This window comes from Macaca thibetana, chromosome 6, assembly GCF_024542745.1.
Source record: "Macaca thibetana thibetana isolate TM-01 chromosome 6, ASM2454274v1, whole genome shotgun sequence".
NCBI lineage: Eukaryota > Metazoa > Chordata > Mammalia > Primates > Cercopithecidae > Macaca > Macaca thibetana.
In genome coordinates, this window is record NC_065583.1 from 47,085,128 (window position 1) to 47,104,499 (window position 19,372).

The following is a 19,372-nucleotide window of genomic DNA, read 5'->3' on the forward strand; positions in this document are numbered from 1 at the left end:
ATATTTTTATTTGCTAAATCTGACAGCCTCCCTCCTACCCACTGAAAGTCTCTCCAGCCAGCAACCAGGGACCCTGTATCCCTACCCACGTTTCCTCAGAATGGGCTGGCGTAGACACTTCTGAGCTCAGGCCTGGCTTGGAGCACTGGGGGCCAAGAAACACTCTGCTACAGTGAGCTCGCCCTTAAGCCACCTGCTTGACTGAACCCCCATCCTTTCTTCCCTCCCTCTGACTCTTGACAGGGGGTCCACCTGAACCCCAAAAGGCTGCCTTGAAGTCCATATTTTATTATCTCTTAAAAAAATTTTTCTTCAGGCAGGTATGGTGGCTCATGCCTGTAATCCCAGCACTTTGAGAGACTGAGGGCTCAGGTGGGAGGATCACTTGAGCCCAGGAATTCAAGGCTACAGTGAGCTGTGACTGCACCACTGCGCTGTAGCCTAGGCAGTGGAGTGAGACCCTATCTCAAAGAGTGAGACCCTGTCTCTCTTTTTTTTCTGTTTTTTCAGTAGAGATGAGGTCTCACTATGTTGCTCAGGCTGGTCCTGAATTCATGGGCTCAAGTGATCTTCCTGATTCAGCTTCCCAAAGCACTGGTATTAAAGACATGAGCCGCCACTCCTGGCCAATCTCCTTTGTATCTTTTTTTTTTTTTTTTTTTTTTTTTTTTTTGAGACGGAGTCTTGCTCTGTCGCTCAGGCTGGAATGTAATGGTGCTATCTCAGCTCACTGCAACCTCTGCTTCCTGGGTTCAAGCGATTCTCCTGCCTCAGCCTCCTGAGTAGCTGAGATTACAGGTGCATGCCACCATGCCCGGCTGATTTCTGTATTTTTAGTGGAGATGGCGTGTCACCACGTTGGCCAGGCTGGTCTCAAACTCTTGACCTTGTGATTCACTTGCCTCGGCTTCCCAAAGTGCTGGGATTACAGGCGTGAACCACCGCACCTGGCCCTCCTCTTTTTTATTCATTATTTTAATTTAATTTTTTTTTCTTTTCTTATCTTTTTGAGACAGGGTAGTTGTAAGGCCACTTGGAGCTACCTGCATTTCCAGCATGGGCCAGAGGTGCCTCTGTGAGTCCTGAAGCTTTCATCTCCAAGAAAAGGTGCCTTTGCTGCCTCCTGTGGACGCTCTGAACACGGTCAGAGGCTGCAAGGAGGACTGAGGCCAGCTCTAGAAGGACCAAGTGCTGTCTCTCTCCACTCTGCTGTGAACTTCCTTCTTTTCTTTGGCAGGGCCTGGGTCTCCTTGGCCACCCACCCAACCTGGGACTGGGCACCCAGCGGACCTCAGCCAATGCTTTATTCTCCCAAGAGGCGCCTCGTCCCTTAACAACCTCCTTGTCACTGAAGCCTAATAGAGGAGACTCTTCTCTGCCCTGGCTGGCAAGGGGGCATGGAGCAGGAGGTGCTGGGGTGCAGGAGCCTCAACAGGGACAGAGGAGGGGGAGGCTGGAGCTCTGCAACCAATGTGGGATTGGCCCTGGCCCTGTGGGCCTTGCGACGTGCGGTGAGAGGTGCCAGTGCTAGGGCCTAGCGGGCAGCAGGGGGCGCCCCAGACCCTATCTTGCAGGAGTTTGGAGCGACTAAGGGAATTCAGAGAGGGCAATGGAGACCTTCCTCACCCCACAGATTAATACTCTCTCACTAGCAGCACAATCTCAGTGTGTCATTGCACACTGATTTGTGATTATCTACTTGAAGTCTGTCTCCCACTCTGGCCTGGTCTCTGTAAGGGGCATGTTGTCCCCACAGTGTCCTCAGGGCCCTGCAGCAGATGCTCAGTGAGTGCTGAATCAGTATCGCAATATTTGTATGAATGAAAGTGGTCCCCTAGCCTGGGCATGGTGGCTCACGCCTGTAATCCAGCACTTTGGGAGGCCGAGGCAGATGGATCATGAAGTCAGGAGATCGAGACCAGCCTGGCCAGCATGGTCAGCATGGTGAAACCCCGTTTCTACTAAAAATACAAAAAATGAGCCAGGCATGGTGGTGAGCGCCTGTAGTCCCAGCTACTTGGGAGGCTGAGGCAGGAGAATCACTTGACCCCGGGAGGCGGAGGTTGTAGTAAGGAGAGATTGTGCTACTGCACTCCAGCCTGGCCAACAGAGTGAGACTCTGTCACAAAAACAAAAACAAACAAACAAAAATGGTGGTCCCCAAGACCACCCCCCAGCCTCCCATCAGATCCCTGTGCTGATGAGCTGTGAGTCCTGGTGGCAAGAGAACTGGCCCACCACGAGGGAGATGCGACCAGGTCAGTGCCATCCTCCTCCAGTCCTGTGCTCAGGGGCTCTCAGCAGGCAGGGACAGCCAACCTCAAGGGGGAAGCCTAGGAGTGCCAATCAAATGTGAGACTCCTGCCCTCAAGCAGCCACGTAGGCTGGTGCAGAGTCCCAGAGGGACCAGGGCTGGGAATGCAGGGCCAGGCCTGCTCCTCACCTCCTGCCTTCCCTTGGGGAAGTGGGCCAGGTGTTCCTCATGGCTATCTGTCTCTCACTCCATAGGAGCCTGGATGACTCCTGGGCAGCTCAAGGGAAGGCTGAGGGTCTCTAGGGCTCTGCTGCCCAATAGGGTAGCTACTAGCCACATGTGGCTTTGAGCACTTGAAATGTGGCTAGTCTGAATTAAGATGTGCTGTAAGCATAAAATACACCCTGGATTGTGAAAAGAACGCAAAATCTCTCATTAATAGTTATTTTACATTGATTACATGTTTAAAGACATTTGGATGTAATGGGTTAAATAAAATTATTATTCAAATTCATTTTATCTGTTTTTATTTGTTTGTTCATTTTTTGAAACAGGGTCTTACTCTGTTGCCCAGGCTGTAGTGTAGTGGCGCTATCACGGCCCACTGCAGCCTCGACCTCCCAAACTCAAACAATCCTCCCACCTCAGCCACCTGAGTACCTAGGACTAAAAGTGTGCATCACCACCCCCAGCCAATTAAAAACAAATTTTTTGTAGAGATGGGGTCTTGCCATGTTGCCCAGGCTGGTCTCGAACTCCTGGGCTCAAGCAATCCTCCTGCCTCGGGCTCCCAAAGTGCTGGGATTACAGGCATTAGCCACTATACCTGGGCCTGTTTTTCACTTTTTAAAAATGTGGCTACTAGAATTACAAATGTGACTTGCACTATATTTCTAAAGAACAGTGTTGCCAGGCCAGGCGTGGTGGCTCACTCTTGTAATCCCAGCACTTTGGGAGGCCGAGGTGGGCGGATCATGAGGTCAGGAGTTTGAGACCAGCCTGGTCAATACAGTGAAACCCCGTCTCTACTAAAATTACAAAAATTAGCTGGGTGTGGTGGTGGGTGCCTGTAGTCCCAGCTACTCGGGAGGCTGAGGCAGGAGAATCGCTTGAACCCAGGAGGCGGAGGTTGCAGTGAGCCGAGATTTTGCCACTGCACTCCAGCCTGGGCAACAGAGCTAGACTCTGTCTCAAAAAAAAAAAAAGAAAAAGAACAGCATTGCCTCAGACCAACATGTACCCTGAATCCCCCTGCCCTACATTAATCAGCTGGGTTAGGTTCACAGGTGCGATTTTATTTATTTTGTTTGTTTTTGTTTTTTTTTGAAGACAAAGTCTTGCGCTGTCTCCTAGGCTGGAGTGCAGTGGCACGATCTTGGCTCACTGCAACCTCTGCCTCCCGGGTTCAAGCGATTCTCCTGCCTCAACCTCTCTATAGTCCCTGTAGCTGGGATTACAGGCATGCATCTCCACACCCGGCTAATTTTTTGTGTTTTTAGTAGAGATGAGGTTTCACCAGTTTGGCCAGGATAGTCTCAAACTCGTGACCTCAAATGATCCACCCACCTTGGCCTCCCAAAGTGCTGGGATTACAGGCATGAGCCACCTCGCCCAGCCGACACAGGTGTGGTTTTAGAGTGAGGGGCAAGCCTGAGTCATTCTTCTGGATCACTGTGGTCCTGCTTTGGGCTGGCTACAGGAGGAGAGAGAGACTGTGGTGCCAAGTTCAGGGCAGCTGGGCCACAGGGCTGACAGTCCCTTCCCATGGCCAGGTGGGCTGGTCACCCAGATACCCCCTCAGTCCCAGGGCTGATTTCCTACCGGCATCCTGTGCTGATTCCACAGTTGAGGACGCTGAGCCCTTCCCATTCACAGCTGAGCTGCTGGAGCTGGAGCTGAGAACATCCACAGCCTGTTTGTCCAGGTTCCTGGGATCCCTAACAAGGAGACCTCCCTCCATGGGCATTTGGGGCACACACACACTCCACCCCAAATTTACTTCCAATACCTTGTGCATTGTGGACTCAGAACATTGGATCTGGAGGCACCCTTAGGAACCTACTATCTACTGCTCTGGAGAGGAAATGGGTTCATTCTCTGTGGCAAACAACTAAGTCAGTGGCCCCAGAAGCTAAGATTCTTTGAGTTTTTTTTTTTTTTTTTTTTTTTTTTTTTGAGACGGAGTCTCTCTCTGTCGCCCAGGCTGGAGTGCAGTGGCCAGATCTCAGCTCACTGCAAGCTCAGCCTCCCGGGTTCACGCCATTCTCCTGCCTCAGCCTCCCGAGTAGCTGGGACTACAGGCGCTGCCACCTCGCCCGGCTAGTTTTTTGTATTTTTTAGTAGAGACGGGGGTTTCACCGTGTTAGCCAGGATGGTCTCGATCTCCTCACCTCGTGATCCGCCCGTCTCGGCCTCCCAAAGTGCTGGGATTACAGGCTTGAGCCACCGCGCCCGGCCGATTCTTTGAGTTTTAATGTAACCTCTGACCTACACAGCCTTGCTTTGAGCCCTCAGAGAAGGTTCAAGACCCTTCCCTGGTATAGCTTGATCCATCTTTGCATAGGCCAAGCCCTCTGTGAGGAATGACCATCAGCTTCCCTTGGGCTAGCAACAATTTTTTCATTAGGTCTGCATTGCCTGGAGGTTTTAGGGGGACAGGGGCCTGGTGACATGCAGAGTATGCAACCCAGCACACTGGCAGTGAGGTGTCCGGTCAAGACTACTTGTTAAATGAATGAATGAATCACTTCCTCAGAGAAACCCTTCCTGAACCCTCCTACCCCTAGACCAGCCCAGGCCTCTAGGAAAACTCCCAGCTCCCTCACTGCCTGTGTGAGCTACCCCCAGCAAGGACAGCAGCTACATTCCCCACACTCTTTTCAGAGCCTGACTTAGGGTAGGTACTCAGAAAATCATGAATAAAAAACAAACTCAAGCAAAAATCTTCGCCGACCTAGGGACACTCCCTTGAGGCTCCTCCCAAACTTTCCTGTGGTCCCAGACAGGTGGTTGTAGCGGGTGGGGCGTGCAGCAGTCCTGCCTTGGATGCGGAGCTTTACCTCTGAGCACATCTTTGACTTTGGGTGCATCCCTCATCCTCTCAATTCCACAGGAACATATTGAATATCAAATGAAATACTGCCCTGAGGCTAGGTGCGATGGCTCATGCCTGTAGTATCAGGACTTCAGGAGGCCGAGGAGGATGGATCACTTGGGCCCAGCAATTTGAGACCAGCCTGGGCAACGTGGCGAAATCCCATCTCTACAAAATTACCAAAATCAACCAGGCATGGTGGCACGCACCTGTAGTCCCAGCTACTCAGGAGGCTGAGGTGGGAGGATCACTCGAGCCCAGGATGTCAAGGCTGCAGTGAGTCAAGATTGCACGACTGAACTCCAGCCTCGGCAACAGAGTGAAACCCTGTCTCAAAAAATAATAACAACAATCAAAAATAGAAATACTGCTCTGAAATTATAGCCCTTGGTGTGCACTGAGCATCTTTATTATGATTCCTTAGGAGGTGGCAGCAGATCCCTTGGAAAACTCAGGGATCTTGTGGTTTTGCTGAGCCCACTGTCAGGTGTGTGTGTGGGACTCCCAGGGTTCCCTACCCCATCCAATGCAATGGAGCCTCACACCAGCCAGCACAGAAAACATTGCTTTATTAACTGCGTTTGCCAACACACGAGGAGTGCAAAGGGCTCCCTATGACACAAGCCCTGGTGGGGCTGGGGTCTGGAAGCCCCCATGAGTGAGCAGGACAGGATGGGGCTGGGAACTATGCAGCAGCGGCAACACAGAATCATGCAGGGCACAGCGGGCATTGGCCACACCCAGGTGACCATACATTCTATTGCTCGTTAAGGGTTGCGAACATGGACAATGTACAAAAAGGAGAAATAGGTCTTTGCGTTAATGAAAAATACATTTTTTCTCTACAAAGGAATCTTTTCTAATACAAGAAAATAAATATTGCAACATAAGCCAAAAATAATTTAAAATTGCTCTTTTCAATATATTTTCAATATTTCTCTTGTATATTAACAAATGGCACATCACTTTCTTTGAAACAAAGACAGAAGGTGTCTCCTCCTGTGACATTCATATCATTCCCCCCACCGTCCCCTCAAACTCACGTGGAACACAAAGTGTTTGTGCCTCTGAGGGAGAAAGTGGCAGGAGGTGCCTTAAAGAACAACCAAAGGTCTCAGACTCCAGCCCTGGCTCATTGGCCAATGTGGCCAGCGAGGCCAAGAGCATTGGAGAGTGCCCTCCCCAAGGGCTTTGCTACAGAAATCCAGATCATTTTTCAGTGGTTTGCACATGGGCAGAGGTTGGCCACATCTGGCAGTTAGCAAGGAAATGCCAAGTTCAGCCGCTGCCAATGTTTGTTAGAATTGGGCAGTTGAATCTCTAGGAATTTGTCCCATAGTGTGCCCATACACAGTACACACAGGCATGCCTGCATGCAGACACACGAGGCGTGGCCTGGCACACCCCCCACAAACAATTCAACATCTTTGTCTGGAAACCTGGGGTGGCTTCTCCAAGGAAGCTGAGGCCCTTACATTGCAAATGCTCACACACTGTCACAAAGTCAGGCTCATTTAATAAAATAAACCCTTCTACCTTTCTTCTTCTCATTTGTCTCAAAATACATTTATGATACATAAAAATACTTTTCTTGCACATTATCCTTTGTCACATGATGAGGGGGAAGGAGGTGGTGGGCGATCAGGTCAGTGAGAAGGGGGATGATAGCCAGAATGAGTTACAGAGCAGCTTCTCCCTCCCTGTGGAGGAGCAGTGCGAGTGGGGAGACGTGGTCAAGAGAAAGATCCACCTCCGCCTCTGGCCTGGAAAAGGAACCTGCCTTGCTTGGTCTCAGGGGCAGCAAAGCCCTCTACACTGGGGACAGTAGACCGGAAAAAGAGAGAAGCAGCTGTGACTAACGGGGGAAAGGCTGGGAACTCGGGGAGGATGGGTGGCTGGCATCCTTCTCCTTGCAGCCTAGTGGACATCCTGGAGGTGGAGACAGCTACCTGGAGAAGACTGCTCCAGGGCTTGGCCTGGGAGTGAAAGGCCACCCTCATCCCCTTGCAGCAGCCAGCCAGCCTAACAGACATCTGGGTTCTGCAGGACACAGGCTCAGCGACAGTCCAGTCCAAAGCAATAGCCAATGAAGAAGGAACAGAATCCAGAGGCCAACAACATGAGCAGAGGCTCTTGGAAGAACACCAGCCACCCCGAGGCAAGGGGCCAGACTCGTTGCACCCTCTCCCTAATTCTCCGCCCACCCCTGCCACCAGGGAGGCCCAGTCCCTGCCCCAGGATGGTGTGAAGGGGCAAGGGGCCAAGTGTGGAGACTGCTAGACCCTGGGCTTTCCGGGACCCCTGGCAGTTTGGTTGTTCTTTAAGCTCACCTCTTTGCTTCCTGCAGGGTCAGACTGGGCCATCTGGCACAGACAGGGTTGCAGCCCGAGGTGACCCAAAGCATGGGGAAGGAAGAAGTTCTGTTCAAAGGCAGTAAACAGAGACTGGGGTTGGGACGCTGATGCTGACACTGACTGGTCACTACTACCAAGGCGGGCAGGCAGACTAAACTCTACGGGGTAGCTCATGCCATCCCAACGCCCAGAATCCTTGAAGCCCACCCCACTCCCTCCAAGTCCACCCGGACTAGACACATTTGTCCGATCCTCTGAACTGAGTCGTTATCTTTGTTTCCTGTTTTGCTAAAATTCACATGAAACTGAGTGTCGATGACAATGCCACTGTCGTACCTTGATAGTTTTGGAGTTAGGGGTGGATGAAGGTCAAGCTGTTCCCCATCCTGCTTATTTGCTTTATGTATTTGGGGAGGAGGGAACCACATGGTAAAGACATTTTCCATGCTGGTTTCACTGTCAGTATCTTTCCCCTCTGTGACTCTCAGAGTTTAGGAAAGCTCACAGTGGGCTCAGCCCAGGATCTGAAATCTAACACCCAGGTACACTTCAGCAGCAGAAAAGCATCCTCTTCCGAGCGCTTGGGCTCTTCTCCTTGGGTGTGTGCAATGAACATGTTTCTATACTTTGATGCTAGAGAACTCCATTTTAAAAAAAGTCCAAGTGACAAGTTGTCAGGTCCAGGCTGTGCTGTATTATGGTCAAAATATTCTTTGGCATCCACAGAATGATTCGACTGATTCACTGGACTTTTTGCAAGGTTCTTGTTGGAGAAGTTCTGGCTTTACCAGTGGCGGAAGTGACCCAGGAGTAATTCATCAAAGAAAAAAAAATGTTTTCACGGAATTCCTTTTTTGTTGTTCCCTGAGCTATCACCCTGGGGCCACTCTACTGAAACTCTTCAGAGCAACTACCTGGGACCTAAGGGGGGGGGGGGCGGGAAAGGCAGGACACGGGGGATGGCTGGGCAAGGGGTTAAGGCTCAGGAACAGGGGAACATCCAGCAAGACTTACAACAGCCCCAGCGGCCAACACCGGCCCGCCCTGGGCCCCGGGATCCCACTGCTTGTTGGAAGGAGGAGTTTCCAAAAGGAAACCACGGAAGAAGCTCATCTCTTAGCAGGACTAGGAAACTTGAAAAGGCAAGCGGTCTGGTCTGGTCACCTCTGTCTGAGTGACCAGACTTCGGCCGAGACTGGCCCCAAAGGAAGGAAGGAAGTTGGAGCCCCAGAGTGATTCTCTACAGTGGGCTGGTCTGAGCCCCATGACCCTGTCTGGGCACTGGCCCTCCCTTACAGCCCTCCACCTGCACTGGCAGCTGGCTGTTTGGGAGTCCCCTGAGTAAATGGCACAGCTCAGGAGGGATTCTGGGAACCCCTTCCCAGAGCCGCTGGGCTGGGCACTGGCAGGGGCAGAGCAGCAAGGGAGGGGAGGGTGGCAGGGTGGGCAGGCAGGCCTCAGATGATACGGGCTGATCAGGAACAGCTTTCAGTTCCCCTGGAACCAGCGGGCCCTCTGCACCCCCTCAGTGCTTTCTCATATAAACTCGTTGTGCTTGTGACAGTGAGTAGACTCTGGCTGGGTATTGTTTATTATACTTCCTTGGGGATCGGTGGAGTGCAGCAGGACCCCCCAAATGGACCCCAGTGGAATCTGGGGGCAAGGCGGGGTAGGCCCTGGACTGGCCCAACTGCCATGAAATAATGCCCAAACGACAGTCTGTGTCACCCAGTGGCAGCGGGCTGGAGTCCTGAGCTCTTCTCCACCTTGCCCACTTTTAGCCAGGGGCCCAGCAATACCACGTGGGCAGGGCAGGGATGGTGCACGGGACCTGGCAGGGTCCTGGCGGCCGGAGCCGTGGAAGGAATCCTAACGTCCTAGGCCAGCACAGAGGAAAGACAACAGTGTAGAATTCAAAACTCTCTCTATATTAAAAATAAAACCACAACGGAGTGGCAGCCTCGAGGGTCTGGGACACTCGGCAGAGACTGGAAATGGCAGTTGTGACTGGGCTGAGGCCTTGTTGGGGGACCAGGGCAGGGCCCGGGACAGGGAAGGGGGTGAGTTAGGAGGCCAGTACTCCCATGCGGACCACCTCCTCTGCCCCTGCCTCCCGGGGACCCCGCTGCACCCCACCGTCCTCGGCCTCTACATCTGAGTCGCTCATCTCCCCATCAGAGAAGTAGCCATCAGTCTCAGTGTCAAAATGCAGGCTGACCTTGGGCCTCTCAGCCACAGCTGAAGGTGGTCCCATTCCAGCATCAGGCCTGGCACCCGGCAATCTCCGGGTTACCTTGCTCTCGCGGGGCGGCCGGAGCCGGCCCAAAGGCTTAGGGCTCGCTGCAGGGCCAGGCACTTGGACATCTGAGTCAGCAGCTACTGAGGCTGCCTCGTCCGGGGTCTCAGGGGCCAGTGGTGGGGGGCTTTCAGGGGTGGCTAGGATGGGACAGTCCCCGGCTGTAGGACTGGATGGCAAGTGAGAAGACGTCCGACGTGGTGGCTTCCTGGTAGGTGGCCCTTGACCCCCCTTGCCGCTGCCTGCATCCTGGCCCCAGGTCTTCTTGGGGGCTTTGTCTGGAGTCGTCCGTGAACCAGGCCCGTCCTGCGGCGGTGGTGGTGGTGGTTTCTTCTTGGCAGGCAGGCGGGTGCGGCCTCGGGCCTTCCTCGCAGGGTCGCCAGGTCGCAGCGAGGGGTCCCGCATGAAGCTGAGCAGTGTCTCCTCATCCTGCAGCAGCTCCTCTGACAGCAGCCCCGGAGCAGGGTCCTCGCGATGCCCATTGTTCAGCGGCCACTCGCTCATGGCCATGTTCTCTGCTGTGATCTGCACTGACTGTGCCAGCCAGCTGTTGAAGAAGGTGCCATCGATGGGGAATGAGGTGGACAGGCCTGCTGAGGGGAGAGAGGAGGCAAGTGAGATGCCAGCAGACGCGTGTCCCACCTTTTCAGGAAGCCCGCTGACGCTCCCAGCACACCACCATGCATCTTCTTCTCTCTGCCCCCCTGTGCCAGACCCAGGTGAGCTACCTTTGTCCATCCCTCCTGCCAACACCACCAAAGAGTTGGGACTACTTATACCCTTCTCTCCAGAAGGACGTGCTGCCCTCAAGATGGGCTTCATAATTTGTGGGATGGAGTATAAAATGAAAATATAGGCTCCTTGTTCAAATATTATTAAGAATTTCAAGGTGGAGTGTTATAGCTCTTTTCGTTTGTCTAGCAGGTTTTTTGGATTTTACCAGAAAGCCTGCCATGGGGAAAAAAATTCAAGGTGGCAGCAGCAGAGCATTAAACCAACATCAAGGACCCTGTGCAACGGCATAGGTTGCTACCCACGAAGTTGGCCCTGCCCACCACCCCCACTCTGGTGGGGTTGGGGAAGGAGGAATCTGGAGGAAAATGCCCTCAGGCCACCAGAGGGCACTCGGTCTTTATAAGCATTGACTCCCAGAGCTTGCAGCAAAGAGCTTGGATAAAGGGATCAGGCGCGAATAGGGGTAGCAAGCAGTATCCAGTCCCTCCTGGATGTCAGGGGAGAGAGGAGGCAAGTGAGATGCCAGCAGATGTGAGGGAGGCAGATCCTTCCTCCCTTACCGAGGTCTTGGGAAGGGACAGCTGGTGAGACGTGAGACTGGGTTTCCTGTTACACACCCAAGTTATCCCCTTCTTTTTGCGGGAGGGGTGTGAAATGAAGGAACATGGTCTTGCTCTGTCACCCAGGCTAGAGTGCAGTAGCATGATCATGGTGCACTGCAGCCTCAGCCTCATGGGATCAAGTGATCCTCCCAACTCAGCCTCCTGAGAACTGGGAATACAGGCATGCACCACCATGCCTGGGCTGTCCCCTTGTTGAGACAGAGGGACAGAAAGGATGACCTGGGGCCTCTGTCCCAGAGGCAAGGTCTGGAAGGGGACTCCATGATGCTCCCCGAGATCTCTGGAGGAAGCACATGAGGTCCATGAGTCACACTGCTCCCATTAGGCTGCTCTGCCTAACAGGAGGCCTGGGCAGTGGAGGTGATGGGTAGGGCCAGGGCCTGCAGCCACTCCTCTGGGTATCTCTGGGTAGCTCCAGGAAAGTCTGCTGCTGTTACAGGAAGGGCCTATTTAGAGGATTCTGGGAGAGTAAGACAAGGATGGGGCTTTCTGGTAGATCCGCCCCTCCCAGCATGGGGGCTGTCCTGGGGGACTCTGGGAAAATCCAGCCACCAGGATCCAGCCAGGGAAATGACTGGACAGTTCCTGAATGGGCGTGGCCCAGCCTCCATCCAGGTCTACATAAGGGGCATCTCCCAGGATGTCACACGGGGCTCTGAGATCTGTCTCCTTTGTGGGTGGAAGGTGTGTGCACCTGGGCAAGCAAGGGCCTGGTTACCGCTCTTGAGCCTCAGTCTCCTATTCTGTGCAGCTGGCCTTCTGCAGAGCAGAGCTGCAAGTGTGGTGATGGTCAAGCCTGCCCGTGTCTGCAGGCCAGCATGGCCCTCACTCACCCAGCTGCCCCAGGACTGAGTCAGGCCCCGCCTTCACTTTCTCTTTCTTCTCAGTGCTGCCCTTGGAGCCCTCGCAGCCCTTCCTCTTCGAGTCACTCTTCTTGCCCTTTGCTCTCCTCCCAGACCGCTCTGTGTCAGGGAAAGCGAGAGGAGGAGGGATATGGTTACCCTGAGTGGCCTCAGTCAGCACCAAGATCCCTGCGTGGCAGCCCAGGAGTCCTCCATCAGTCAGTGCTCACCCTCCACAGCAAAAAGGTTGGAGCCAGGGGACGGCTGGCATGGTGGGGTGAGCCAATTGTCCACTGTGCCCTGTGGGGGACTTGGGGTGGCCACAGGGCCACAAGGAGAGGCCCTTGCAGGACCTGGACTCTAGTCTGACCCGCACAACCTGCAGCCTTGGGAGAGAGTGTGGGTGGTGGGAAGAATGGCTGGAGGGGAGTCTGGACAGGTCAGGGCCTTGAATGCCAGGCTGAGGAGCTAGACATGTCAGTGGAAGGAACACTATCTGAGGGGTCGAGAGGCTTGGGGTCCATTCCTAACCCCAGGGTCAGCTCCCCTGAACCAGTCTCCTGCATTGGTCTCTTGGTTGGCTTTCAAAGTCAGGCAGTGAACTGGATGGGAGATTCAGGGTGCACCCCTGGCTCCTGTATCCTTTCAGTTCAGGCCAGGCCTCAGTCTCATCTATTTTGGTTTGTTTTGAGACAGAGTCTTGCTCTGTTGCCCATGATGGAGCACAGTAGTACAATCATAGTTTACTGCAGACTTGACCTCCCAGGCTCAAGTGATCCTTTACCCTCAGACTCCTGAGTAGCTGGGACTACAGGTGCACGCCACCACACCTGGCTAATTTTCAAATTTTGTAGAGACAGGATCTTACTATGTTGCCCGGACTGGTCTTGAACTCTTGGCCTCCAGTAATCCTTCCACCTTGGCCTCCCAAAGTGCTGGGATTACAGGTGTGAGCCACTGTGCCTGGCCACATCTGTTTATTTATTTATTTTTTAGAGACAGAGCCTGGCTCTGTTACCCAGGCTGGAGTGCAGTGGTGTAATCATAGCTCACTTGCAGCCTCAAACTACTGGGCTCAAGCAATCCTCCTACTTTTGCTCCCCCAAGTAGCTAGGAATACAGGCATGTGTCACCATGCTCAGCTAATTTTTGTAATTTTTTTTTGTACATACAGGTTGGTCTGGAACGCCTGCCTTCAAGGGATTTTCCCACTGTGGACTCCCAAAGTGCTGGGATTTTAGGCATGAGCCACCGTGCCTGGGCAATCTCATCTGTAACATGGCATGTAACCAATGCCTAGACACTCTGGAGGCAGGCTCCTGGAGAGGCTCCCCACTGCTCTCAGGACAGTGTAAGCTCCTCCCCCAGGCTACAAGAAGATCTTGCACATGTGACCCTGGTTACCCATCACCCCTACTTTAGGTGTCTTCCTTCTGCCCGGTGCAGCCATTCCAGCCTCCTTCCAGTTTCTCTGCCAAGACATGCTGTGGCCACTAAGTCTCCAAATACGTTGTTTTCTTGTCCTATCCTTCATCTGATTCAGCTCACAGCCCAAATATCATCTCCACTAGGAGGCCTTTTCTAGCCGCCAAGCCAGACAGCCTCACCAATAGGCACACAGCCCATGACCCACCCCAAGCGTCAAGCCTCCCAACAGTGTGAGCAGCAGCTTTGGACAGGGCAAACCAGTCATCTCCAAATGCCCCGCCCTGCCCTGAACAAACAGCTGCCTGTTGTTGACACTCAAGACAAGGAGTTGCAAATGTCCCCAGAACCAATGCGGGGATGTGAACCCTCCAGGCTCTTGACCATGCTTCTGGAATCCTGTGCCTGAGGGCACTGCTCGTGGCTTGCCACCCTCTGCTTCCTCAACTGTGGGTGCCTTGCATGGGCTTCTCCTTCTGCAGCCGATATGTGGCCACAGCCAAGTGCTAGGAGGCCTGAGATGTTGTCGGAGCATCACTGCTTCTGGGAAGACATCCCTGATACTTCTATCCCTGCACTGGCAGCAACTGTAGCCTCTGCGATACCACGTTCCTTTCTCTCTCCAGATGGTGTGTTCCACAAGGGCAGGAACCCTATCCAATCCATGCTCAGCTAATGCTGGCTGAATGAATAAACAGAAGACAGGGGGCCTGGAAAGCTCCAGCAGCCAGGAAGCTGCCACAGCCTTTGGGTACATGGTGAGCTCTGCATGGCCACGACTAGCACCTGAACTTGGCAAGGCTAGATGTTGGGGCCAGAGCGGATGGTGATGCCAAAGCACAATCAGGTCAGCTCAGCTCTCAGGCAGAAGTAGGGGCAGCAGAGGTCCTCAGTCATTTGCTCCAATGGTGGCTCAGCAGCTTTCCTCCCTCCTCTCCACTCCAGGCCCAGCTCAGCTCCGAGGCTGAAGTGGCATTGGCAGACCCAGGCTCAAAGTCTCTCTCCACCCAGCTATTTCTGCTGCATGTAAACCAAACACTGGGGTACCGCTTTGGGGGCTAAGTGTTGCCCTTCTTAACATGTATACGCTCCAGGAAGGGTCCTGTGTCTGGCAATATCCACAATTAACAGATAAGATCAATGTCAGAGCTTCCTTCAGCCTTTGATTGCCAGACCCATTGAACACATGTGACGCCAAGAGAATACGAAGAATAAGAATAAAACAGCGGAAAACACTGCAGATGCAGTGCAAGAATCCTGTTAGGGTCAGACAGAAACAATAGCCAGGTCCTATCACATCTCTGGGGCAGCTGCCTTCTTCGAAACTGACTCCCAGGCACACCAGGGTTCAGGGAAGCTCACCAGCTTCTGGCCCTTCCTGCCTCAGCGCCAGCAGAAAGCCACTAGGCCTTCTTCTCTGTACCTGTTCACATGCAATCAGCTCCTGAACTGCTGTGGCCTAGTCAACCAGAAAGCTCCCTGAGGGCAGGCCTGATGCCCACATTCCAACCTCTGGCTCTTTGCCTAGTGACACACAACCCAGGACCCTGGCAGGCCCCCGTCTGGGCCGACTAATTGGATGGTGAAGGGTAGGGGTGGGGGCCAGTGGCCCCTGGCTCCACGCAGATACCCTACCAGGGTCCCAAGACACACCCTTCTTGGGACCCAGCCCCGCAAGAGAGGGCACACGGAGGTGGCGGCGGCAGGTGGGGAAGGCGCCTACCTCGACACAGATCCTGTTCAATAAGTTTCATCTGCAGGTGGAATATCTGCTCCTGGAGTTTGCAGATGGCGTGTTTCGTTCTCTCGCGCCTTGTCACCATGTAGCACAGATTTCTAACCTGAGAAAACAAGAGAGATTTTCCACCTTACTCACAGGCAACCACCCCAGACCTCCCAGCTCTGGGGACCTTGCTATGGGTAGAGGCAGCGCCGGGGGCACAGGTTACCACCATAGCCTATCCTGCCCAGAACATCTGCAAACCAATTTCCAGACCCTGAGCGCATCCTCAGCCCTGTGCTGCATGTCTCGGACACAAAACCTAAGGCCACACACAGCCTCGGCCCTGTGGTCCCTGGCTGAGCCAGAGCGGCCAGGGGAGGGCATCTGGTTAGATCAGCCCAGCATGCCCACCTTCCTCCTCGGAGTCTTACCTTCCTGGTAAGGTCAGCCACGCTGCCTCCCAAGGCCCTGCCAACATGGTTGCTCTCCTCTATAACCACAGTGCCCGCAGACTCATCAGGGTCTCACCAGGTCACCAACTTCATCCCTCTGCCTCCTGTCCAAGGCCTTTCTTTCCCAGTAAAGAAATTCTTCAGACACAAACGGCATGGCAAAAACTAACATGTGTCCTGAGCCACAAATGGCCCTGGTACTTGCAGCCCGAGAGAACGCCAGCAGAATAGCTTTGAGCAGAAAGGAAGTCCTAACCCAACTGTGCCCAGCCGGCAGCCAACCCATGTCTACCTGCTGCACTGGGACCTGAGCCAGGCTCATGCCATGCTGGCCAAGGCTTCCACATCCACACAGCCACCTTCACACTGCCAGTGACAGAACTCCTCAGCAGAGAGGGCAGAGGCCTCTCTGACTGCCTCAAGGCCAGCTGAGAAGAGCCCCCTGGGGCCTTAGACACCAGCTTCTAAGCTCATGGGACATGGACCCCTCCTATAGGTGGTCCCACAGGAAGCACCTGCAGGATGGACCATGCTGCTGCCTGCCCACCTGGCACCTTACCCTAGTGGGCCATCCCTCCCTGGCTGCTCTCAGGGCAGGCCACACTTCCGGAGCCAAGACCAAGCCCTCTTCCTTGAGACACTTCCTTGCTCTTCAGCACAGGATGGAGACTCCATTATCAGGGACAGTTGGCCAAAGCTGCTCAGCTTGAATTCTGGGTCCCACCAGGGTCCTTCCAGCTGGGACCAGGCTGTTTCTCGTTGGGTTCCATCTTCAAGGCTGAGTTCAGTCTTCATGTCTTTAAGCTAGGGTGACCTCTGGTTCCAGACCCCCTGCCTGTTGGCATAACCATCATTTCTCCCAGTCTGAGGGCAGCCAAGATCAGACCTCTCTTCTGGGTATGGGGATCCTCCTTTCTTTCCTGAGCCCGGCCGTGAAGGATATACCACAAAGATGGCTCCAGCCTCAGGCCTCCACCCGATGCGCTCTGCACGGACTCTCTGTGGCCTTCCACGCTAGTGTGCGCGCCCTCAGCTCAGACCGTGAGCACCAGGCCATCCACCCCTGAGCCTCAGCTCCACCTATCCCTATGGCCAGTACCACTCCAGGGGGCCACCCTGGGCTGCAACCACCTGGATCCAGCCTGTGAGCCCCGGCTCTAGCCTACCGGGATGGCCCACCTTCCTGTCAAAACCTGGACCTCCTAAAACCACCCTCCAACCAGCCTCCTTCCCCCATACCCTTAAGCACTGGCTATAGCTCTGTGGACTTGCACTGTGTGGGGCCCTGGACTCAAGCGAGCAACGCCGCGGGGGCCCCTTTCTTCTCAGGGTAGGTAGGTGCTGACCAACTACTGACAGGACCAGGTGGCTCCGACCCACACTTAGGGGTGCTGAGCAAGGCGTCTTGGACACACCAGCAGCCAGTGGGAGTGGGAGTTGATCACACGGCGGGGGCAGAGCCTGGGAATGAGGAATCCAGGCTGGGGGGAGGCAGAGCAGAGCCTCATGGCAGGAGTCTGAAGGGAGGAGTGAGGAGTGGTGGGGCTGGCAAGGGAGGAGGGCAGGCGCTGAGGCTTGACTGAGCCAGGCCAAAGGAAGCCAAGGCTGGATTTTCTTTTTTTTTCTTTTGAGACAGGGTCTCGCTCTGTCACTTAGGCTGGAGTGCAGTGGCACGATCTTGGCTCACTGCAAACTCTGCCTCCTGGGTTCAAGCGATTCTCCTGCCTCCGCCTCCCGTGTAGCTGAGATTACAGGCGTCTGCCACCACACCTGGCTAATTTTTGTATTTTCAGTAGAGATGAGGTTTCACCATGTTGGCCAGGCTGGTCTCGAACTCCTGACCTCCTGATCCGCCCGCTTTGGACTCCCAAAGTGCTGGGATTACAGGCGTGAGCCACTGAGCTCGGCCCAGGGGTGGATTTTCACAGAGTGGTGAGACACTTCCCTTCTCCCTTCTTCCCTTCTCCCACCTGCAGTGGCTTCTGTACGGGATTGAACAGTGTTTCCCCAAATTCATTTTTACTGGGACCCTCACAACGTGACCTTATTTGGAAATAGGGTCTCTGTAGATATAAATAGTTAAGATGATATCATACTATATTAGGGTGGGCCCTTGATCTACTATGAGTGGAGTCCTGACACAGGGGCCTATAGGGAGAAGGCCATGTGACCTGGCAGAGGCAGAGGCTAGACAGATGTCCGCAGACCAAGGAACAGCAAAGATTCCTGGCAACCACCAGAAGCTGGGAGCACGAAGAGACTCTCCCGCAGAGCCCCCGGCAGGAACTAATCCTGCTGACACCTCAACCTTGGGCTTCCAGCCTCCAGAACCGTGAGGATGAATCTCACCATCCAGCTGGTGGCAGGCAGGCAGGCCTAGGAAACTAACAGGGATGCTGGGCATGAGACGCTGGCAGCCTTTAGAAGGGACTTGGTGTGGAGCTCAAGAGGGAGGGGCAGCCAGCACCCCCACGTGGGGCAAAACTGTGGGCAGCCGTGAAAGACAGTGGAGCCTGAGGCCTCCAGCCCTCGGAGTGAACAGTCAGGGGAGAGCGGTGGATGACCATTGAGGCCAAGGAGCGGCCAGGGAGGGAGGGGGTAAACCGGGACCTCAGTGGGGACCTGGTCAGAGCATCACAGGAAAAGGACTCCAAGACTAAGGGCAGGTCTGATTGTGGCAGCCACTGCTGAGAGGGTCGGGGGATGCAGAGGTAGGCGGGGGAGGCTGCAGGCGGCCCAGGTGGCAGGCTCTGGGATGTGGCGGAAATCCGGCCAGAGTGGGCAGCAAGGATGCAAATACCATGAGGGACGACAGGAAAGGAGAGATGGGGGTGGAAGCAGAGGAACCCACCACTAGAGGGAAATAGGGAGGGAGGATTCGCTTTTGAAGATGAGAGAGGGTTGAACAGATTCAAATGTTGGTGGAAAAGGACCCACAGAAAGGAAGAAGAAAAGACAGACTTGTGAGCTGCAGGTGTGGGACAGAAAAAAGACCTCTGTGGGGGAAGGAAGACAGGAGGGAAGGGAAGAGAATGGACCGAGAGTCTGGGCTGGCAGAAGTTAGAGGCCCTGGTGTGAGGACAGAGGGGAGGCTATCCTGAGGGAGGCAGGGCCCAGCACGTGGGCAGCAGGGATGAGATGGGTTGTGTGGCAGGGATTGCCCTGCTCAGCGCTGTGGAATTTCTCCTCATGGAGGGAGTGGCTCTCAGTGGGTGAGGCTCTGCCAGGGGTCTGGCCTCAGCGAGGGACAAGGGTTGGGGCATAGCAGGCCAGTGCCAAATAGGGAGTGAGTGAAGAAAGCAGGACAGAGAAGGGTGGAGGGCCTGGGAGACAAGTGAGCAGGGAGAGCAGGAGACTGCAGGCAGGGAGGAGGAAGTGGCGATTTTTGGGTTACTGACCTGGGAACAGCTGGAGGTGGTGACTGGGCTTGGGTGAGGCAGGGGCACTAATGGGTTGGGGGAGCTCTGCAGATGGGAGGCACAGAGGCAGAAGAGCCAGATGTCTGGAGGCTGGAGCTGCCCAGGACAAGGATGGCTTTGGTGGGAGGCCAAGCGGGCCACCATCCAGGCACTGA

At 54.4% G+C, this 19,372-nt stretch overlaps 2 protein-coding genes and 1 non-coding gene across 16 annotated transcripts in view; 2 read left to right on the forward strand and 1 right to left on the reverse strand.

Annotated features, from left to right (window-relative positions):
- Window positions 1–19,372, forward strand: part of CDKN2AIPNL (CDKN2A interacting protein N-terminal like) — a 413,846-nt gene that overhangs the window by 224,679 nt on the left and 169,795 nt on the right. The window lies entirely within an intron of this gene.
- The window catches only part of JADE2 (jade family PHD finger 2), a 54,857-nt gene continuing 45,094 nt past the window's right edge, over window positions 9,610–19,372 (reverse strand). For 9 of the 14 annotated variants that reach the window (XM_050792762.1, XM_050792766.1, XM_050792768.1 and 6 more), the window contains 3 exons: window positions 15,347–15,464; window positions 12,190–12,318; window positions 9,610–10,591 (listed from right to left, as the gene is read on the reverse strand). In XM_050792762.1, coding sequence (XP_050648719.1) covers window positions 9,768–10,591; window positions 12,190–12,318; window positions 15,347–15,464 — 1,071 coding nt within the window. In that variant the 3' untranslated portion in view covers window positions 9,610–9,767. The remainder of the gene's footprint in view (window positions 10,592–12,189; window positions 12,319–15,346; window positions 15,465–19,372) is intronic. The other 5 variants (XM_050792763.1, XM_050792771.1, XM_050792773.1 and 2 more) reach the window with 3 other exon arrangements.
- Window positions 10,891–10,950, forward strand: LOC126957752 (U7 small nuclear RNA). The gene has a single exon (XR_007726922.1). It is a non-coding gene; the product is annotated as a U7 small nuclear RNA (small nuclear RNA).